The 21,719-nt window shown below is 39.0% G+C and overlaps 1 protein-coding gene across 1 annotated transcript in view; it reads right to left on the bottom strand.

Annotated features, from left to right (window-relative positions):
- Window positions 1-21,719, bottom strand: part of VAV3 (vav guanine nucleotide exchange factor 3) — a 248,303-nt gene that overhangs the window by 4,039 nt on the left and 222,545 nt on the right. Inside the window, exons 22-26 of the mRNA XM_084637324.1 lie at window positions 18,640-18,674; window positions 16,295-16,411; window positions 15,519-15,606; window positions 11,576-11,705; window positions 670-821 (exon numbers count right to left, since the gene is read on the bottom strand). Of these exons, the coding sequence (XP_084493450.1) occupies window positions 670-821; window positions 11,576-11,705; window positions 15,519-15,606; window positions 16,295-16,411; window positions 18,640-18,674 (522 nt within the window). The remainder of the gene's footprint in view (window positions 1-669; window positions 822-11,575; window positions 11,706-15,518; window positions 15,607-16,294; window positions 16,412-18,639; window positions 18,675-21,719) is intronic.

Below are 21,719 nucleotides of genomic sequence, written 5' to 3'. Positions count from 1 at the left end.
CTGCGGAGGTATTACATGAGCAGGGTGGTAGCACCTAACGTAGCGATGGAAACCATTTAGGGCTTCTATGACAAAACTAGCACTTGGAATTGTACCTGGGAACTACCAGCAACCTGCACAAATCTCCGAGCACAGATGTAACATGCTCCCTGTAAAAATCACTGCTACATAAGCCTCTTGCCACATTTTGTACTAGCTGAAGTTTCTGAGTGCCCTTCAGGTGTAGCCTCATATAAATCCTGTTGCAGCAATCCAGTCTTATGCTGACAAAGGTATAGAAGGCAGTGGTGAAATGCACATCCAAAAGGAAAGATCATAAAATGCACTCCTGGCCTTTGCTGCTAGCTGGACACCAAGAAGCAACCAGGGATCCAACAAGACCCTGATGTTTTGCTGCTAAGGGTTATAACCTCTGCTATTTCCCCCACCAAACAGTCTTATCCCCGCTGGACATCAGCCAGTTAGTGCTCATCCACGACCCTAGTTCATTTAGACTCTGGGAAAGTTGATCAAGCATACTGTCTGGATCATCTGAAACAGAGCTGATGATGTGTCAGATATGCTGTGAGAGAAAATATGTGAAACAGGTTTATGATGTCTGAAGACTCCATTTAAAAGCCTTATCAGTGAGATAAGTATAAAATGATACCAAATAAAAGAAAAACCTACCCTTCCATTTACTTCACCTCTCCACCAGCCATTGGCACTCATCTTTGTGTAAATTTTCACCACATCACCTTTCAGTAAGGACAGTTCTCTCATGTCTCTTGCACAGAAGTCATACCGGGCAATGGCTATGCCTATTGCTTTTGGACTTAGCACTGAAATTGAACACAAGAAATCAATGTTGTTATGATCTGTTAATCGCAGACTAATCAATTAAGTCAATACTGTAAAATGTATAGCAATGATTCCATTACAAAATAAATTGGCAACAATTTTATGTAAATGTGAAAGTAACCACCCAAAGAGATCAAGAAGCCTTCTTTAAAGGTTAATTCAACACAAGGTTGGAGGATTTTATGTGCAGAGGACAGGGAGGGAAATAGAAAAAAACATTACATAAGCCTGAATGTAAATGCCACTAAGGCAAAATTTTTCTCAAGGATTCAAAAATACTGTAAAATTTATTACACTTTTGTAGTTTATAATAAAACTTGCTGCAAAGTACTTACATCAACATATTTTTCAGGTCACTAGTTTGTTTCCAAATAGATTATTAGCATTTATTGTTGATTTAACTTTAAACCCCTAATGAGGCAAAATACATAGATTATGGTGCTATTCCTTCAGAGAAGCAATCCAGGTTAAATACTATCCATATAAGTCTGTAGACTAACTCCTTCCAACTAACAGCAAAAAGGAAATGCATTTCTACAGTTTGGGCAAGTCTAAGCCAGCCCTGGTGACTCCATTAAAATGGGGTCATGACCCACTTTGGAGTCCTGATCCACAGTTTGAGAACCGCTGCTGTAGACCAACAGCAAAAAAGAAATACATTTCTACAGTTTGAGTTATCTGTTGTATGGCCACTGGATCATGTAAAGCACCATTTTTCTCGAGAGTACACTGAAAATCAAACATCAAAAATGATCAGTTGAACCTGGGTCACAAAATTTCACCACAAAGCGAAAATGCCCTGATCCAGCAAAGAACTTAAGTATTAGCATAAGTCTAAGCATGTGAGAGGTCCCAACAAAATCAACTCTTAAAGGTTTACAGTGATGCACCGACTTAAAATACCTTGCTGAACTGGGGCCTAAATCTTTTAAACAGATATAAAAATTACTTCAAATATTTCTGAATGATACAAGTGCAAAAGCTGCACGTCTCTAATATGTTCAATTCAAAAATGGCTTTAATTGTAGCAAACTAATAATCTTTTTATGAAGTCTTATAGAATCCAATCATGTAAGCTGCTGTGGACTGTCATTTCTCATTGGGAGGTAAAAGTTCTCAGCACCTTGCAGGGTGAGACCTATAATTAGGTATAATAGAAAAAATATACACTGGCTAATACATTAGATTCAGAGGTTAGACCAGCAACTGGCAAAGGTGGAAGCCTACGGTATGCAAAAAGGCATCCAAACAGTGTTTTTCAATAGAGGCAATCTCCCTTTACAACTGGTTCAATGAGTAAACAGCTGCTGTAGACAGAAATGGACTACCATTAGTTCTGACTAGGACCTTACATAGGGAGCTAGGGAGATGGACACACTAAAATCCCTATTGAAAAAATCCTGGGTGTATTTGGAGTATGGCCAACAACAGTGAGTTGGAGGAATCATCAAAACCATTCTCTTTGTCATAATTCAGAGAACAAGAGAGCAAGCACACTGTTACTAGAGTTTCCCAAAGAGTTTTAGGAATTGCTACTAACATTCTAGTTTTGAAAACGTAATCGAAATTTAACAGTAAAGAATCAGAGCAAGCTGCCTTCTTTGATTTAAAATCAGGGAAATACGAAACATGGCATATAAACTAGAAAATCTAAACAGCTAGGACAAAATCAACCACTTAAGTGATAGCCTTGCTGCATATACTTTTATTTGATATTTATTGTGACCTCATATGAACAGCAGCTTTTGCATAATAGATACCGTGCATTCAAATAATTAAAACTGGACACGCATCAATGATTAAAACTGAAATAGCTAAAGTTAAATCATATGTCTGAAAATGAATTATGACCATATTTTTCCACATCATCATAGTGCATGACAACTTTACACTCAGCGTTAGTATTTAGCATATGCCTATAGGATATAAATACGTTCTATAGAAGAGAATCAGCAGATTTATATATTGTTCATGTGCACAATATGAAGATGCTGAAGAATATAGACAATCATGCACAGTATATTGTCATAAAAAATACACTACTTACACTCTAGCAAGTCAAATACCATGACTATTTGCCTATTTACATCAATACTATGCCAAATACCATACTGGGCAGCAAGAATCAGTGGTGATGGGGCAGGAACTGATTTTGGGGAGAAGGGGTGCAGCAGAGGCAGTAATTGACATTTTGGGGGGGAAGAGGGCACTAGCAGCACTTATTGATTTGGGGCTCAGTATCTTGGTGGGTGACAATAGCAGTAACTATTGGGGGAAGGGGATAATTGATTTGGAGGTTATAAGGACCAGTAAATGGTTGTGGGGAGGGGAAGGGGAAGCAGAGAGCCGCTCTGGAATCTAGAAAGAGGATAAGAGGTCAAGGGAACAAGGTACCTGGGGAAGATGTGGGGGAGGAACAAAAGGAAGTAGGTAAGAAAGAAGAAAACAAGGGGAACTGAGCGAGGAAAAGAACTAAGGAGAGGAGAAATGCAGGGAATAGTGGGCAGTAAAATATTGGGGGAAATGGGAGGGAAAGGGGGCAGAATTGGAGTAAAGGAGGGGAATATTTCAAACCCCTTTCAAAGTGAGGAGCACGGGGAAAGTGAGAAAGAAGTAAGAGGAGAAGGAAAGAAAATGGAGATAGGGGAGAGAGGATCAGAGAAACAAGAAAAGAAAGAATTGAAACAAGCAGCAGGGGAGATTTTAAAGAAGGAGGCGGCTATGTCTACAGTGCACTTAAAAACTTGCAGCTGTCCCATACCAGCTGACTCAGACTCGCTGGGTTCGGGCTAAGGAGCTGTTTAGTTGCAGTGTAGACGTTGGGCTCAGGCTGGAGCCCGAGCTCTAGGACCCTGCAAGTTAGGAGGGTCCCAGAGCCTGCACTCCAGCCTAAGCTTGAATGTCTACAGCACAATTTTACAGCCTCGCAAGCTCTAGTCAGCTGACACAAGTCAGCCACGGGTATTTAGTTGCACTATAGACATACCCTGAGAGGACTCACTAATGCTTGTAGCCCCAGAGAACTAGACACTTTGGTCTGTGTCAGATTTCTGCCTTGCTTCTATTCGGGTCAATTTCTCATTAATGTAACCTGTAACCAGTTTGATCTCACACTATGTATTTCTCTTAACTTGTGGCTTTATCCCCAGAAGAGTCATTTTTGGCTAGTGGGTTCTGTGCGTCTTGAAGCAATGTGCGTTTGCTTAATTTTACAAAACTGTACATCAGTTCTTGCCAGTTTGCAAGCATGGAGAGGAATTTCAAAAAAGTGCTCACAAATTGCTGGCTTAATTCTTCTCCCACTGGCATCAATGAAAATTTTACCACTGACTTCCAGTGGGAGCAGAGATAGCCAACATTGAAGGTGCTTTTGGAAACCCCACCCATAATATTTAGTGATCATATTTTCCATTTATATTATCATTTAGTTGTGAATTTAATGAAGACTCTTTTGGTGTCTTAAAAAGAGATGATTTTATAAAGAACGCAAAAAGTCAAGCACAGTATCTGCCAGAATATGAAATGCCATCCAAGCAGACATGATTAAATTACCTATCACTACCTGACACCCCTTTACTGTTGTGTAATTGTTACAAAGACATGCTTTACATCAGATATTGTCAGGATTTCTTTTTGTGGAGGAGACAGAGTGTAGTTAATTCTTACTAATTACCAACATAAAGGGCTCTGTTGGGACTAGTGCTATGCACAAGGGTAGAAGAGGGTGCCAGGGGCCAACCTCAATTCCAAAACCTTGTGCTAGCTAGGCCAGATAATCCACCCTCTATAAGTGGAAGTGAACCAGCATAAGGAGAACAAATGCTGCACTCTTTTAGAGGGTGTAGCAGTTGCTGTTGTGTATGTGCCTTCAGGGTTCTCAGAGACTTTTTGCCTGCCACAGGCAAAATTACTGGGGCTACTGCCAAAGTGGTGCAGCTCCACCATAACTGTGGCTTAAAAGTCACAACAGCATCCTTACTTACTGGTGTTTATTAATGGAGTGCAAGTTTGCCATAATGTGATTGGAATTGAAATTAGCATGGCTGTAAATTTCAATCTTTTTATACTGTCTGTTAGTTCAAAATGTTTTTATATTTTCAAAGCAAGAGAAGGTTAAAAGAGAATAAAGAAAACGTGATTACATTTGAAAAGCGGATGAGTAAAATTAACTGAAACAATGGTAGTGCAAAATCTAACATTTGCTACAACAGAACTCTCTAGCAACGGCATTTTACGATGCTGCCACAGTATGGTTTGCTATAGAGATGGGACGAATACTTGATTCATTCATGAACAGTGCAATTTTCAGGTATGCATATTTGTATGAATACATCAATTAAAAATATAATACTTGCTATAGAATTCTGCTATTGAATGGTGAACTAGTGGCCATTTGAGATCTGCTGCGGCTATTCAAATTCTGCTTATAGGAATGTATACTTTTAAAAGTTGATTTTGCAAGAGTTTGATTTTATTGGACTGCAAGAATAAAAATTTTCTACCCTCCGATTACCTTGTCTTTATAGCTTATCATGTTAACGAGTTACTGAGATTTGGAGTCAGTCTTCAGTATATAGCATTAGCTGCTATTCTGCATTTAGTCAAGAAATGAAAAAGTAGATTCGTCCCTTCCCTAGTTGGCTGCACATAGAAAGAATCTGCAAACAGAAGCAAATTTAGAAGAAATATAAAAGCAGTAAGCAGTACCTGACCAGAAAGGAGTGGAGGAAGGGGGAACAAAGCTGTAGTCTGGAGGAGTTACAAAAGAAAACCCACAGAACAAAGAGGGGGCTTAGAGAAAGAAAGAGAAAAAGAGAGAAGCAAAAGAACGTTGAAATATCGGCAAAATATTTAAATATTAGTATTTCTATTATGTAAGTCATTGGTAATAAGGAAACTACAGTTCCTCACTGAGGAAGTCTGGAAGGAAATTGACTGTGAAAAGTGGAAAATGTAGATCTATGATTTAATTTTTCACAATTACATTTTTCAAAAACAAAAAATTTTAAAAAAATCCATTTTGGGTTTGGCAGAAAAGAATTTTAAACTGTTTTTTCTTACAAATAAAGTTGTTTCTTTTCTTAATACATTTTAAAATCCTTTTGGCCCTGACTCAACCAAGTTCTTAAACATGTGTCTAAATTCAAGTACATAAGTAGTGCCATTGGTATCCCCAGGACTAGTCCCATGCTTAACTTAGGCCTGTTCTTAAGTACAGTAACTCCTCACTTAAAGTCATCCCAGTTAACGTTGTTACGCTGCTAATCAATTAGAGAACATGCTCCTTTAAAGTTGCGCAATGCTCCCTTATAACATTGTTTGGCAGCTGCCTGCTCTGTCCACTGCTTGCAGGAAGAGCAGCCCGTTGCAGCTGGCTGGTGGGGGCTTGGAACCAGGGTGGACCAGCAGCCTCTCTATCAGCTCCATGCAGCTCACTGTGTGGCAGCTGCCCATCAGTTGCGGGCAGTTCAGCTGTCCCTCCCCCCACTGCCATGTGCTGCTCCTGCCCTCTGCCTTGGAGCTGCTTCCCGGGAGCCTCCTGCTTGCTGTGCGGGGGTGGGGTGGGGGGGAGAGGAGGAAAGGAAAAGAAGGGGGCTAATTTCAGGGTGTCCCCTTCCCCCTACTCCTGTCCCCCGCTTACCCCATCTCAATAGAGCGGGGTGGGACGGGACACGACAGGGCTCAGGACCGAGGAGCTTGCTGGCAGCAGCGGCTGTCTCAACTTGCTGATCTACTTAAAAAGGAAATGTACTTAGAGTGGGGTCACCGTAATTGAAGTGGCAATGGGTGTCTCTCTCTCTCTGCCATGCTGTCTCCCCTCCCTCCATTTGTGCTGTCTTGTAAAGTGTGAGGCTACATTAACAACCTGTTAACCCTTGAGGGTTCAGCAGTGAGTGCTAGTTCATCATTTAGCAGTAAGGCATTCCCTGGGAAATATCCCACTCTCTTCCACCCTCTAACTCCACCACCTCAACCAAGCTTCACAATCATCATTGATGTGTATAGTATTAACTTGTTTGTTTAAAACTTATACTGTGTGTGTGTGTGTGTCTGTGTGTGTGTTTGTCTGTGTGTGTATATATATATATATATATATATATATATATATAAATAAAATATAGTCTTTTATCTGGTGAAAAAAATTTCCCTGGAACCTAACCCCCCAAATTACATTAATTCTTATGGGGAAATTGGATTCGCTTAACAACATTTTGCTTAAAGTCGCATTTTTCAGGAACATAACTACAGTGTTAAGCGAGGAGTGACTGTACCTTGTTAAACTGGACCTCACACCATGCATGTAGGGATCACAGCATTCTACTCTGATAACTATTAACATCAACGGGAATTACGTGCACGTTTCATATCCTCTAAGGACTAAATGATGCTTTGGATCCATATATACTACACACATTCAGTTCAGTGGAAGTTCTGAGCACACACAAAATGCAGAATTTGGCTCAGGTACTTAAACTTGTGCAGCCACTATGCTAGCCCCCTCTTTGATAGATAAATGTAATGTATCCTCAGGTAAACGAAGGGTTAAAAACACACTAATTAAATCTCCAATATATTTATAGTAATCAGGTTGCTGGTCACCCATTTGCTCTCCTTTGGGTGATAGTATGTTTTCTACCCGCAAAAGAGTATGTGCCCATTTTTGTGGGTGCAACATTGTGCATACAGAAGCAGTCTGAAATGAAAATTGGGACCAAAGAACATGCCGTGGCACCAAAACCCATCTTTGTTTACATTCCTCTTAAGAAAAAAGTAAATTACATCTAGATGTCTTGACATATTTGATAGCTGATGAGGTATCCTCATGCCTACTGAAAGTGTGCAATGAACATCTAAAAAGAGTACACAAGTCCTGGGATGCTGGGAGATTAAAAAGAACAACTGGACAATTTTCTGAAGTAAGTGAAAAGTCAACTTAATTTTAGGTACAAAATGATAATTCAGGTCTAACAAGTAAGTATTGAGAGAACTGTGACACAAGTAGGCCAGCTTTCAAATCACCCTTTGTCTGACATTCTAAGAAATAATATGGAAATTGTATTGTAAGTCATATAAAAAAATTACAGGAAAACCTAGCAGCCATTTAATATTCAAAGGGAAAATAAATAAAACCATTAAAACCATTTTTCCTATCATCTTAGACAATTAGGTGATTTGAAGCTGCCTTTGGATTTCATATTAGCTCAAAACACTTGGCATTAGTACTTGATGGACTTTTGCAATGTCCGCAGTAGAGCTTCCTAAATTTCTAAAAAAATGCTCCAAGACAGAAATGCCTCTCTCTGCTTATGTTGTGAAGTTTTTCCTAATGTATACCAAATACTATGAAGGTATCAAAGGACAAAAAAAATGAGAATTGCATCATTAGGGAAGATGTATTTATTACCAAAAAAAAAAAATCCGAACAGGTATTCATATAAGCAGAGCAGTGAAAAATGTCCATCTCAAACCTCCAGTCAATCTCAGATTGAAGTTGGAAGCTTGACATATTTAATTGCCGCAGCCTGTACTTGTGAAAATCTGGTGACCATGGGCTCAGTTAATGCACCCAGCTGGAAAACTGGCAAATCTCCTTCCCCTCAGTTTGTCATTCAGGGTCCCTCTCAACAGCTATCCCTTCTTATATGAGATGCCTTCAAAGGAGAGCAGGAGGTGGTCAGAGAGGAACTGGCTGAGTGAAGATTCCCCTTGGGGAATGAAGTAAATTCAACTCAAATGTCCAACAAATCTGCAGCAGCTGGTTTGCTTCCAAGTTGTAACCCTTGCTAACAAAATTCCAAGATACAAATTCTCTAACTGCTTTGCAGATCAAAATTGCAGGGTTCAGATACCCTAACTATGAGGGTATTCTAATGCCAACTTGGTGAAAACTAACAGGGCAGCTGTAAAACTAAAAAGCATGAGCTGCAGATGATCTGCCAACAATATTTGAGAGGGGCAGAGAAACCCTTTTCCTCTGGTGGCCTTGTAATCAAGCAGTGGATCACCCGAGAAAGGGACTTGAAGCAGCTCCTAGTGATCACCTAATAAAGGGGACTGCAACTTCATAAAAAGGGCTCGATTCAGTAGAAAAGGAGAGAGCGACAGACAAGGCTGTGCAGGGGAGAACAGGGTGAGGAAAATACTGGACCCCTGAAAAGTCACTGACCAAATCCCAAAGGACTGTGGGAGTAGTGAGGAAAGTGAGGTAGGGTTTTGTGTGCAGGTTTTGTTGTTTTTCCATCAACTGTACCAGTTGTGCTGTCTAAGAATAAGGTATGTTCATTTAGAAATTCCTTTGCAGAGTCTGTGTGTTACTTGCTTACACTGTCACAAAGTCCCCAAAAAGGGAAACAGTAAATCAGCTTCAGTGGAACTCAGAGCATGCAACAGCTACTGGCGAGGCTTGGGACAGCTGGAGCTATTTTCAGGGCCTGCCAAGACGGGTATCAGACATGGTATCTGTACCTGGTGTGTGTGCCTAGAGGCCCAAAGTCAGAGACTATACCTAAATTCTGCTGAGCCTCAAGAGAACACCAGACTCACGATTTGGGTCCAGTACTAAAGTCTGGAGTGTCCAGAAGGAAAAGCTCATTCAGATTTATAAAAACCTTCAAATCCATTAACCAAAGTGTCATCCAGGGTCAAACAATCTGCATTTTGTTCTCAGAGTTGTGGCAAAATATTAGGTTTTACATGGGGAATCTGAGAATTGAGAGACTTTTCATCAATTTGGCCTCAGGGGGAAATTTTCCAGTTTCCACCAGCAAATATAGTGGGAAAATGTTTGAATTTCAACATAGCAGAAAGCCAAGCCTGCCAAACCTCTTAAGTGGAAAATGCCCCACATTCATTTCTTTTGTTCTTCCATATAATCACTTTTGAACTCCTGTAATGGAGATTTTTATTTCTGGAGTGGAGTGAAGGAAGTGGAATATGCACTATATAAAATCTTGTATCCTGCAGGAATTTGCAACAGTTGTGCTATTTCTCCTGTACGTTAGTACTCTTCTATGTGATACAGATGCCTGCTTCCGTGCCTTCCTCCTATCAGCTGGTCTAAGTAAGAAGAGGCAGTGCTTTCTTTCTGCTCCTCTCAGAGAATAACTAAAATAAACACAAAGGTAAGGCAGGCAGGGTACACTCCTCATGCCAGTCAATGCCCTGGCACTCCATGCCAAGTAGGGGTGGGGAGAAAAGAGGACAGAGATTGAGAGGGATGGTGAAAGGAAGGGAGATAGGATAATGGGGGAAAAAGATCATTCTCTGTTCATCTCTTTTCAAATAACTAGGAATAGACGTGAAGTCCTGAGAAAACATGGGATACAACAGGAGGGAGAAAACTCAAAAAACTCATAGGGTTTGTCTACACTACATTTAAACACCTGTGGCTGGCCCATATCAGCTGACTCAGGCTCACGGGGCTATAAAATTGCACTGTAGATGTTTGGGCTTGGGGAATTGGGAGGGCCCCAGAACTCAGGTTGCAGCCCAAGCCTGAACGTCTACACTGAAATTTTACAGCCCCATAGCCTGAGCCCAAGTCAGCTGACCCAGGCCAGCCATGCGTGTTTAATTGCATTGTATACACCCAGGGGAAACAATGAAAAAACAAGAGAAGAAAGAAAAGAGGAAACAGGATGATAGAAAGAAACACAAAGAAAAAACAATGAAAATGGATGAAAAATGATCTGAAAATAATGTGTCCTAAAATTCACCTAATGTTCCTGTTTTACCAAATAAAAATAAGAAATTCTCTTGGAAATTATATATGCATGTCCATGGAGTATAGATAAACAAGTGAAAATCCAAGAAGAAAACTAATAAGTGAAAATGATGAAATAGTCAAAATTATTTCCACAAGACACTGGGCTTGACTGTATCTTCATTCACAGCAGTCTTCATATTGTTGAAGTCATCATTAATTTTTATTTTCTTCTTCTTATCTGGTGCAGTGCAAAGATAAGGCCATTGCCTGAAACGCTGTGAAGTCTAATATTCTTGCAGGGAAAAATTAAATATTTTCAACAGACCACATAACAGTTGTTTTAAATAGCACTGAACTTCTAAAAAGACAACAACGCTTTTATAGACTTTCCCTTAAAATGGAAAGTTACATGTTCGTAAGAACAATATTACACATATTGTAGCTATTTACTCCAAAAATACATATAGTCTTTTAACAGGTATTTATATGGTATGTATTTTGAAAATTCTTTTAGAAGTGTTTTACAGGCTTGCAAATTATGGCCTTAAAAGAGAGGTGTAAAAAAACAAATGAGATGATTCAACAAATGACATATTACTTGAAAAACTGTGTGTCTCTTTGCTGAAACCCTAATTTAAAAAAATGCAGTTATATTAGATGACTGATCTATTTAAATCTCAATACTACATTAGAAATGGTTACTTATTTATGCATGTAACTGAAAACAGTGCCGCCTATGTAAACACCTGCAAAAACTAGGCAGACTCCAAATTAAATCTCCCACTTGCATTTCTAATAGATTTTTGAACACCAACCTGATTTTAAGTTTGGCAGCAAGGAAGTCTCACTAGACATGTTCATAAACCTGTTGGCAGATCTGATTATGCTTAGCTGTAGAAAAATCCTAGTTGAACGCATTACCATATTAATTGGTTACATGTCAAAAATGCAAAATGAAGATGTTTTAAATATCATTACGCTTTTAGTGTTTAAATGACAGCAAATAATATGTAAAATGATAATACTCACAGTTACTGCTTGCTTTATTACTCCTTTGTCCATCTGAATTTTCAGATGCCTTGTATGGAACCTGAAGAGTAGTATCCAAACTTCGGAAACCTTCTTTGAGAGAGTGGTGCTTGTAGTACTCTACAAGTTCCTTTGAGGAAGAGAGAGTAAAAAATGATTGGAAATTTAATTTGCATCCTTTTCAACAGTAAGATATACAGTTAATGATAGTTTGCTTAGATAGGTGATCTTATCATTAGACCTGAGCAAATAATTGATTTTTCAGTTTAGGGCCAAAAACAAAACAAAACAAAAAACACCCTGAAAATAAATGTATTTGGTTTCATCCAAGAAATGGAAAACCAAAAATATTTCACTTAGGTCAAACTGGCATTTTGTTTTCAAAATGTTGTTTTGACATTTTAAAAATCTTTTTTGCAGATGAAACTTTTTGCTGAATTTTACCTAGATTCATGAACAGTTTCGGTGCCCTGAAAAATGCAGTTTTGGTGAGTTTATTAGTTGCTGAAAAACTTTCACCCAGCTCTATTTATAATGGATAACTGCCCAGTAAATATACATAAAGCCATGTTACCTAAAATACCTACTCCCTGCATAGATGAGCTCAGCACCTTATCTGTATCACTACCTTCTATTTAGTAAGTTGTACTAGAGTTAGTAACGCTTTATAGGACAAAAAAAATCTTACTTCTCTATTTGAAAGGAGTATTTGCTCCTTTCAGTTAGGTTGATTAATTAATATTTGCCCTATGGAACAAAGGTAGAAGGGGAGGTCAGCTGCTTGCTAACTACTCACTGTACCTATCTTTACTTTCTCAGGTTTTTACTACAGTGATAAATAATGATCATCCACAAATCTTTTTCTGAAAACACAGACACCAGATAACAGTGCAAGCTTTATAATCAACAGGTGATTTCTTCTCAGGTATATGGACCATGTAAAGGTTTCAAGGTGATTTCATAAGACAACGTGCATTGTATCAGATGGCATCAGGAATAAACTCAAGAGTACACAGCGTTTCACATTCTCCATGGATCCAATCTGAGAATTTTCCATATATTTCATAAATGATTTGCCAAAATAGAATATGAAAGCAAAGGAGGTACAATACATGGAGGCCAGTGCATTCAGTTCTCATTGTAAATATGAAGGAACACCTCCAAACATTAAGAATTCATGATATTTCTATGCAGTATTCAACTCTAGTGTGCAACTCTTAAGGCTTGTCTACGTGGTGGGACAATGCGCACAACGGGTCTGTGATGTCTAAAGCACACTAACATACTGTGCATTAAGTAGTCCATGTAGACCCTATTGGTATGCATAAGATGTTCCTTACTGCACTTTAATGTATGTTTGTGAAAGTGCACTAGGGAACATTTAATGCACACCAGCAGGGTCTATGGAGACCAATAAATGAGCGACATGTTAGTGTGATTTAGAAATCATACCCCTGCGGTGCACATTACTGCATAGACAAGTCCTTAGATCAGTCTATGGATTGGGTCGACAGATTTATGTGAATAAGTTCAGCACAGAGTTTGTCTACAGAGTAAGGAATGAGGGTAAATGTTGAGTAGGAAAATCAAAGCAAACACACTTTAGTTAATTATTCTGTTCCTTCAAGCATAGCATTTCGTTTTTCAAAATCAAATACAGTAATTCATTTATTGTAAACACTTAACTCCCATCACCAATTCATTCAATAATCCCATTTTGTTCTGCCATGTTTAAGTTTCCAAAAACTAAATCAACCAGGCCAAGCTTCAGTCCAAATAAGGAAAAAGCAATAATTTCATTCTGATTTACAAACAAGCCCCCCCAAAACCAGCCTATGCTCTCCTACAAAAATCTAAAGTGGTCCATGCTATAAATTAATTCCAATGAACAAAATGACCCTTAAAATTATTCACCCAAGATCTAGTGCACTAAATGTAAGTTCATGAAAACAGTCTTAATGGTAAACTTCTGAACTGAATTTTGGAGCTCTTCAGTCCCATGTTGTACAGTGTTGTATGTCTCAGTAGCTAGCTCAAAGGTAGAGTCTAAACCAAAAGTAAAATCCACACCTGCTTTTAGTAATTCACAATCACAGACCTCCAGGCACTACATGTAAACAGAAAAGCTAGGAACAAAAAGAAATATTTGGGCTTCTGTTATCTTACATTAACACAGCTGGCCATTACTCCAGCTAAGAATTTCTTTAGTATGTCAGCACTCCAGTATGTCCATTCTCTGGATATGCCCCCTTTGCTACAGACAAGGAGTGACCAAACTGTGGCTCACGAGCCGCATGTGGCTCTTTTACAGTTAAAGTGCACAACCTCCTCCATTCTCTACCTGTCAGACTTGGGTGGAGAGGGAAGGGAAGAGCTTGGGACCTCTGCCTTGCAATGGGGTGGTGGGGTAGGGGCTTCTACCCAATGCGGAGAGGGGCCTTGGGTTTCAGCACTGTGGGGCATACCTGCTGGGTTTTGGCACTTCAGCCAGAGTGGGGCTGAAGCCCCGAGCCCTAGCAGGTCCTGCTGGGCCGAAGCCCCGAGCCCCGGCAGATGTGCCTTGGCTCTTGAACGTCTTAGCAGAGGGGGTGGAGGGGTCAGTAAGTTTGGCCATCCCTGCTATAGAGAGACACAACGCTGTTTATACAGTGTTGAGAGTGCCATGATAGATAAGACACAGCATTTATTCTATATACACCAGACATTATGAACAGGGTTAGACAGAGCTCGTCCCAACAGGGTTAGCCAACACAAAACTGACAATGCCAGAAACCACTTAGAGCAGGGGTCGGCAACCTGCGGCACGCATGCCAAAGGTGGCACAGAAGCTGATTTTTAGTGGCACTCTGCTGCCAGCTGGGGTCCCAGCCGCCAGCCCTGCTCAGTCCGCTGCCTGCCTGGATGAACGGAATCCCAGGCCAGCAGTAGGCTGAGCGCAGCTGGCAGCTGGGACCCGGGCTGGCAGGAGCCGGCAGATGGACCCCCGGCCCGCTGCTGGTCTGGGGTTCTGGCCGCCGGCCCCTTGCCAGCCAGGGTCCCAGCCGCCAGCCCCACTCAGCCTGCTGCCGGCTTGGATAGACGGAACCCCGGGCCGGCAGCGGGCTGGGCAGGGCTGGCAGCTGGGACCGCGGCTGGCAGGAGCCGGCGGATGGAACCCCGGACCAGCAGCAGGCTGAGCGACTCAGCGTGCTGCCCGTCTGGGGTTCCGTCTGCCGGCCCCTGTAAATGTAAAATGTATTACTGGCACGCGAAACCTTAAATTACAGTAAATAAATGAAGACTTGGCACACCACTTCTCAAAGGTTGCCAACCCCTGACCTAGAGTCTTATCAACACTATTACTTACATGGTAAGAGTAGAACCAGTGGTAGCAACAATAAGAAAAACCTCTTTGGGTAGAGACAACCTGAGCACCAGACTGTGCTTAACAGGCACTAGCCTTCACGGATGGGTGACAGAAAAACAAAATTTCTCTACCAGGGTAGCATAGTCCCTGTTAGCGCAGCCCAGGAAACAGGCTGGACAATGTCCCCTGACAGCTAAGGCTTCTTAGATGTGCGGGGGTCATTGTCCAGCCTATGCCCTATCCTTTTTGGGGTGGTTAGCATGAAGAGGAATACTACCAGGGAGTAATCTCTGCTCTCAGGAGAATGCAGAGACTTCACTAGTTGCTGACCAGGTACAGGTTTCTTCCTCTCTCAATCACGTCACTGCAGGGGCCCCAAGCTGGCTCTAACTTTACATATAAATATTTTTAAGCATACACCATCTTCATTGACATCTAAGACTGAACATCACAAATATATAAAGCAATGATGGACATGATTCTAACCTGAAAGTACTTCTGCATACCACATTTCTGCAAATCTAGAGAACCAGCATTTACTTTAACAGCAATAGTTACATGGGAATTGCACACTGAAAAAACCTAATCAATACTTACCATTAAACTTTTAAATTTTTTATTTTCTGCAATGTGAAAAAAGCCATCTCTTGTTAAAATCTTGATGTGTTTCACTTCGTTATTATACCTGTGGGCAATTAATAACTTATGAATATAAATGTGTTTTTAAACAGTGGCAATCAATAATTACCTGAGGGTATACCCCAAAACACTATATGAATAAATTCTTAAGACAAAATGTATATCCAGGCCAATACACAGTTGACATCTAATTAACCAAATATATTTATTAGTGTATGAATGAAGATGTAGCCTGTATTCAGAAAAAAAAAGTTACTTCTAATTAGGGGGTCCCATCTATTGCTTGCTTTCAAGTTCATACTGAGGATCGATGTGGAAACAAACAAGACTCTCTTTAGTAATTTATGCTGATAGAACACACTCTACTGAAATGTATTTGCTAACGCACTCTTTACTGCAATGTCCGAGAAGCTAAAGACTTGAACAGACTCACCTTAACATCAACAGGAGCTGAATCAGAAGTAAACAATTGCCCGTTAGTATGCAACAGGCCACTGTAAACTGGTATCTTTCCATTAACTTCAGTGGAGCTGTGCGGATTTACACTTTTTGTCCTATATGCCTGAAATACTTTTCTAGCAACTGATATTTTTATGTACTAAGTGACAGGATATTATATGATTATTTAAGAAGCAATGAGATTCATGATTTTCTGTATTATTGATTACAAACATCTGCCTATGCAATAAAGAAAACAGGAAGTCTATTTCTGTTAAAGTGCTTGTCCCACTTACTTAATGCTAATTGCGTATTCTCCTGACTCTTTGGTCCTGTGTCGCACCAGGTAAGTTCTATTTACCCTGTTAATAAGTTCACTTTCAGCTTGCAGCCTCTCCATTGCTCCTGCATACCTGTAAGGAAAGCAAATAAATACTAGCCATGCTCATCTTTGAAACTGTGCAGTAGGTCTTTCCAACATGCAGTTTAATGTTCCAATATTTTACATGATATGGTGAATGAAAGATACATCAAAAGCTCCTGGTAAATGAACTGGATTTCAAGGTTGTGCTGGAAAATAATAAAAAGCACAGAAATTTATAATTAATAGTAAAATGTGCAGTACACTCTCCCACTTTTGGGCACAAAGGACTATGGCTTCTATTCAGAAAAGCACTGAAGCACAAGATTAAGTTCATCCCTGTTTAGGAAAGCACTTATGCATGTGTTAACTTTTAGGCTAGGTCTACACTATGGACCTTACAGCAGCACAGCTGTACCACTGCAGGTGTGCCACTTTAAGGTCTCCCATGTAACCGCTCTTTGCCAGCAGGAGAGAGCTCTCCTGCTGGCATAATTAAACCACCCTCAATAAGCGGCATTACCTATGTTGGCACCAGCAATTTTGGCACCAGCAATGTCGGTCAGGGGTGTGTTTTACCGTCAAAAGTGGTAGTGTACTGTAGACAAAACCTTAAACACCCCACTGACTTCGAAAGCACTTAAGCACATACTGAAGTACTTTGCTGAACTGGGGCCTATACTGAAAATGTAATTAAAGGGTGGCCTGGATCAGGTGGTGGAATTTACTTATTTGAAATATTTTGTATCACAAACTTAAAAGCTTGGGCCTGATACAACACTATATTATACCAGTCTCGTACTAGTGAAACTTCACTGACTTCAGGTGAAGTTGGTATAACAGACTGGAGAATCAGGCAGCTGATGCACTAATTCTGTTCTTAAACAAACAAAAATAATTTCATTTGATTCATATTTATTTATTTTACTCTAAAGGTTAAAATTTAAATGTGCAGACTAAACCCTAACAGATTAGATTCAAAATCTACTTCAGCCCTAAACTATGGCCAGGTCTGAAACGACTGAGACAAAAGATTCCAGAAGGGTCTGCCTGCAGAGATCTGCTTGCAGAATTGGGGCCTAAATTTTTAACTGTGGAAAAAATGTGCATTTATTAAAATGAAATAATTGCTTATTTTTACTTTTTAAAACCAGAATAATTTCAGTCAATATTAGGAACCAGTACTGTGCACAATTTTTTAAAATGAATACATTTTACGTTAGCTATAAATCCATTCATATAACTATAATACAGTAAGTTTCTTAATCCAGTTGTATATATAGTTACACTACTTAATCCATCATTAAACAAAACTTTAAATATCACAAAAAACTTCAAACTTCTACTTTGGGGCGGCTTTTAGTTTTTAAAGGAAGTATCAGAGAGGATTTTCTTCAAATTATCACAAAATATGAGCTCCCACGCTGAGACTTTTTAAGGCAAGTTTCAGCCTAAGGCAATTTCCCACGTTCAAGTTACAAATGCTTAGAAAATTAAGTTTGATCCTGAAAAGGCACAAAGAACCTCAACTTTAGTATTGTGAACACAATGCTATTTTTGTCCTCTCTTCTGTCAAAACTATAAGGAGCAGAATCGAAGCTTGAATCAAATTAAAAACAGCAACTTTTCCCCTTTGGGATTTTATTCACTGGCTATGAAAGCTAAGTGTTTGTTTGGGTCAGTGGATCTGATTCTGATCTCACTTACTGCAACCCAGTAGAAATCAGGAATAAATTTGTAAAACCAGTGTGAAAACAGAATCAGTCACTGTGCATTTATAATCTTTTTAAGTCAAACTCACTCCAGAGCAGAGGGTTCACACTACACTATGATTCACTTTGACAGTGGTTGTGGAGTCGATACATTATCCATTTACATCACTTAATAGATTGCTTTTCTGTCAAACAAAATTTCAGCAGAATTATTCACAAAACAAAATGTCACTTTCTTCATTTTGTTTAGCCACTTAAAATGTAGGATCTTCTTGCATGATTCATGTTGTACTGACTTTTTGTTATACCACTTTAGAGACCTCTGGGATACAGACTGTGTATATATATAGACTTGTGAACAAAATGTCAAAATCATTAAGCACATTATTATATGAGAAATGCTTTTAGGCAGTGCATATTCAGTTTTGTTTTCCAAAACTGCTACACAATACCTTCTTCAGAAGCCAAGAAAGGTTAAAGCAATTTAAATTAGATTGTGATAAACACAGTTCTCTCTCTATGCCTGTCTATTTCAACATGATTTTTATAGGACTAGTCCAGGACTCACCATGGTTGGCAAGAGTAGTCTACTGGTTTAGGCACCTAGGGTATAAAAAGACATCATAGAATATAATTATTTAAAGAATATTTTTCGAATTGACTCGCAAATTAGGTAGCACTGATCTAATGACCAAATACCCTACATCACACTGGGGAGATAAGAATCATATTGATTACATTTCTTCATCTATTAGTCTACTTTATTCAGAATAAATTCATAAAGTGTGAATACCCTGTATAGGTCTGAAAACAGGACAGAATATTAAGCTTATGTATTTTATTGTTGTTGTTGGGAGAGTTTTTTTTAATTTTCGACAGATAAGTGCTACAAATCCCATATATATTTTAATCTATCTGAAATGGATTTTGGCAGTACTTCCACTCTCATTTCATCCATAAAATGTTCATCTAATAGGGTATATTGTTGCAATGCATCATTAAAGTGTGCAACTGAATGTACAATGATGCACACTAAATTCACTAAGTGCTTTTTGAATTAGATTGCCTTGAAAAGGCACTATTCTTAGTTGAAGTAAAAGCTTAGGTGGTATGTTATATAATCTCTTGAGATGATTAACTGAATAATCCATACATTTCTGAGGTATTGTATGAATTTATTAATACATTTGCATGAAACAAGTTTTACTCTTATACTTGGATTTAAATAGGAACACATTTTGAAAGGACAACTGCTTTATTTAATTTTCAAATAGTTTAAAATAAACTAAAATTAAACATACAAAAAAGGATAGTATATATATGCATATATAATATGGGAATTGAATGAATATTTCCACAGCTGACTTCCATGCTCCCCACCAACAGTTACTAAAATCCCTGAGACCCTCTTGGAGGGCACAAGTTTGGCTAGCTTGAACTTACCAACCTGCATAGTGTTGATTTGCTTCCAACCCTTGTGATCCAAACTGTAAGGTTCAGGTTCTGAGCTGACCTTTGCAGAGTTCACAGAGCCCGGCTTACTGCCCATCGCATATTGTGTGATTGCAATTTTTCCTCCTAAGTGTTTTTGCAAAAGGTATTTTGGACAGATAACCAGCCTAGTACTCTTATTTGAATGCATCTGAATCTATGATTTTAATGCTGACAATCTCTCTTACATCATCACCAAAAAGTGTATTTTCCCCAAAGCACAAAGGAGCCACTAGTGTGAATTTGTTGTCAATATGTTAAAGAGTTCTGCTCTAAGAATAGTGTGACCTATTTATTTGCATGATAATAAATCTCCCAACCAGGAAGCAATCAGACTAGACAGAGAGATTGGGGGAGAGAGGGAAAGAGTTAACCAGAACAATGGAAGGCTTCTGTAAAATGCAAAGAGATCAGGAATGGAATTATTGCTAGCCAAATGTCAGTATATGTTGTAAGAGAACAAGGAGGAGAGTGGCTGTGAATCTATAATGGATTCCAAAGCCATGACAGCCTAAACAAATTCAAAAAGTATACTGTCCATTTGTAACACCGTAGCATCAAAGCTTAGATACAACAGACCTGGGCTGGGATTTAGTTGGTGACACATTCTCTCATATCCCTACACGAACATCTGACAAGTATTAGGAAAATAAAGCAGCATTATATCAGAACGAAACCAGCTAGGCCGTTCCTACCAACGGCTTGTTGATAGAGCTCAGGCATCATTCCCACCTGGCTGAGAGACGGTCTAAACGTTAAAAATGCTAACAGCTAGCACTCCTACTTTCCTATCATTAGTGAAGCTGCTCCACTCAAAAAATGTAAGGATAAAAACCCACTGTATATAAAGCCAGTCTTTATATGTAAGATACTTCTGTAATTATGTTAGCCTACAGAATTTTACATTTTGAATGTTTTGTATTGTTAGAATAAAGTTTGGAAAGTAGTTCAAATTACTTGATGTGAGTATACCAGTGGCAGGACAGTAGTGGCAATTAGGAAGACCACTACCCTCCCTGTATATTGGCTTACAGTCCTATATTGGATGGAATCTGAAATTCTAAATTGGTTTGGCTCATCTATCAGAGCAGGTCATTTTGGTTGCAGACAGCTAGAACATCAGCAATCATTAATCCTTTTCAACCCTGAGTGTGTTGAGTTGTAAAATAAAGATTGCCCATTGCAGAGAAAAAAGAAAACAATCAAACATTGTACTAGAAGCTGTTGGCTTGCACTGTATTATACATCCAAATCAAAGCAACCGCAATGAGAAAACTGAACAAAAGACATCTGTAATTTTCACTCCATGCATCTGAAGAAGTGGTATTTTACCCACGAAAGCTTATGCCCAAATAAATCTGTTAGTCTTTAAGATGCCACCGGACTCCTTGTTGTTTTTATGATATAAAAATGTCTGCAGACAAATACTGCATATTGCAAGAAGAATAAAGCATTTATAGGTATAGCTTAGAAGGGACTGGAATTTCATATTCTCGAACTCAGCAGTTTTTCATGCAATATTCATTCCTAAAGCCTTTTGATATATGTATTTTATGCTGATTCTGGGCATTTTTATATTGGCCAGTTGTAAAGATGGTTACACTTAATAATAATAGTACAAGTTATAATACGTTAAAAATCTGATAGATGTTTTGGCATCTTTAAACTGCATCATTTGTCAGAATAAGATGTTTATATTTTGCCCTTCCAGTTTAGCAGTGGTGGAGAATCAATTCATCTTTTTCATCAGTTTATGCCTCTGGTTGCTAACATGTCATGAATAATATTTATTCATACTGTAAAATCACGCTATTTTCATTCAATCCTCCGCTTAATAGTATATTTCTAAATTTAGCAGAAAGCTATGTCACTAGACACTAAGTAATCTTCATGTTGCCTTGGTAGCTTTAACAGAAGAGTTTTTCCTTAACTATGTGAGTTTCCCACTTTAAACTACAGTAGTACTCTTTCAAAATGAGATGATTTTTCCCAATAAATAAATATGGTCTCTAAGGTGCCAAAAGTACTCCTTTTCTTTTTACAGTATTTACAGTAGACCCCTGTATTTATCTTAAGTGCTGCCCTAGAGTGGTGTTTCCAGATCCACAGGGCAGCTCCAGTGACTGACACTTGCTAAAGGCATGTGCTGACTGTGCC

This window comes from Lepidochelys olivacea, assembly GCF_965140295.1.
Source record: "Lepidochelys olivacea isolate rLepOli2 genome assembly, chromosome: 8".
NCBI lineage: Eukaryota > Metazoa > Chordata > Testudines > Cheloniidae > Lepidochelys > Lepidochelys olivacea.
Note: the sequence above shows the minus strand (reverse complement) of the source record. Positions and strands in the feature narration are given on the sequence as shown.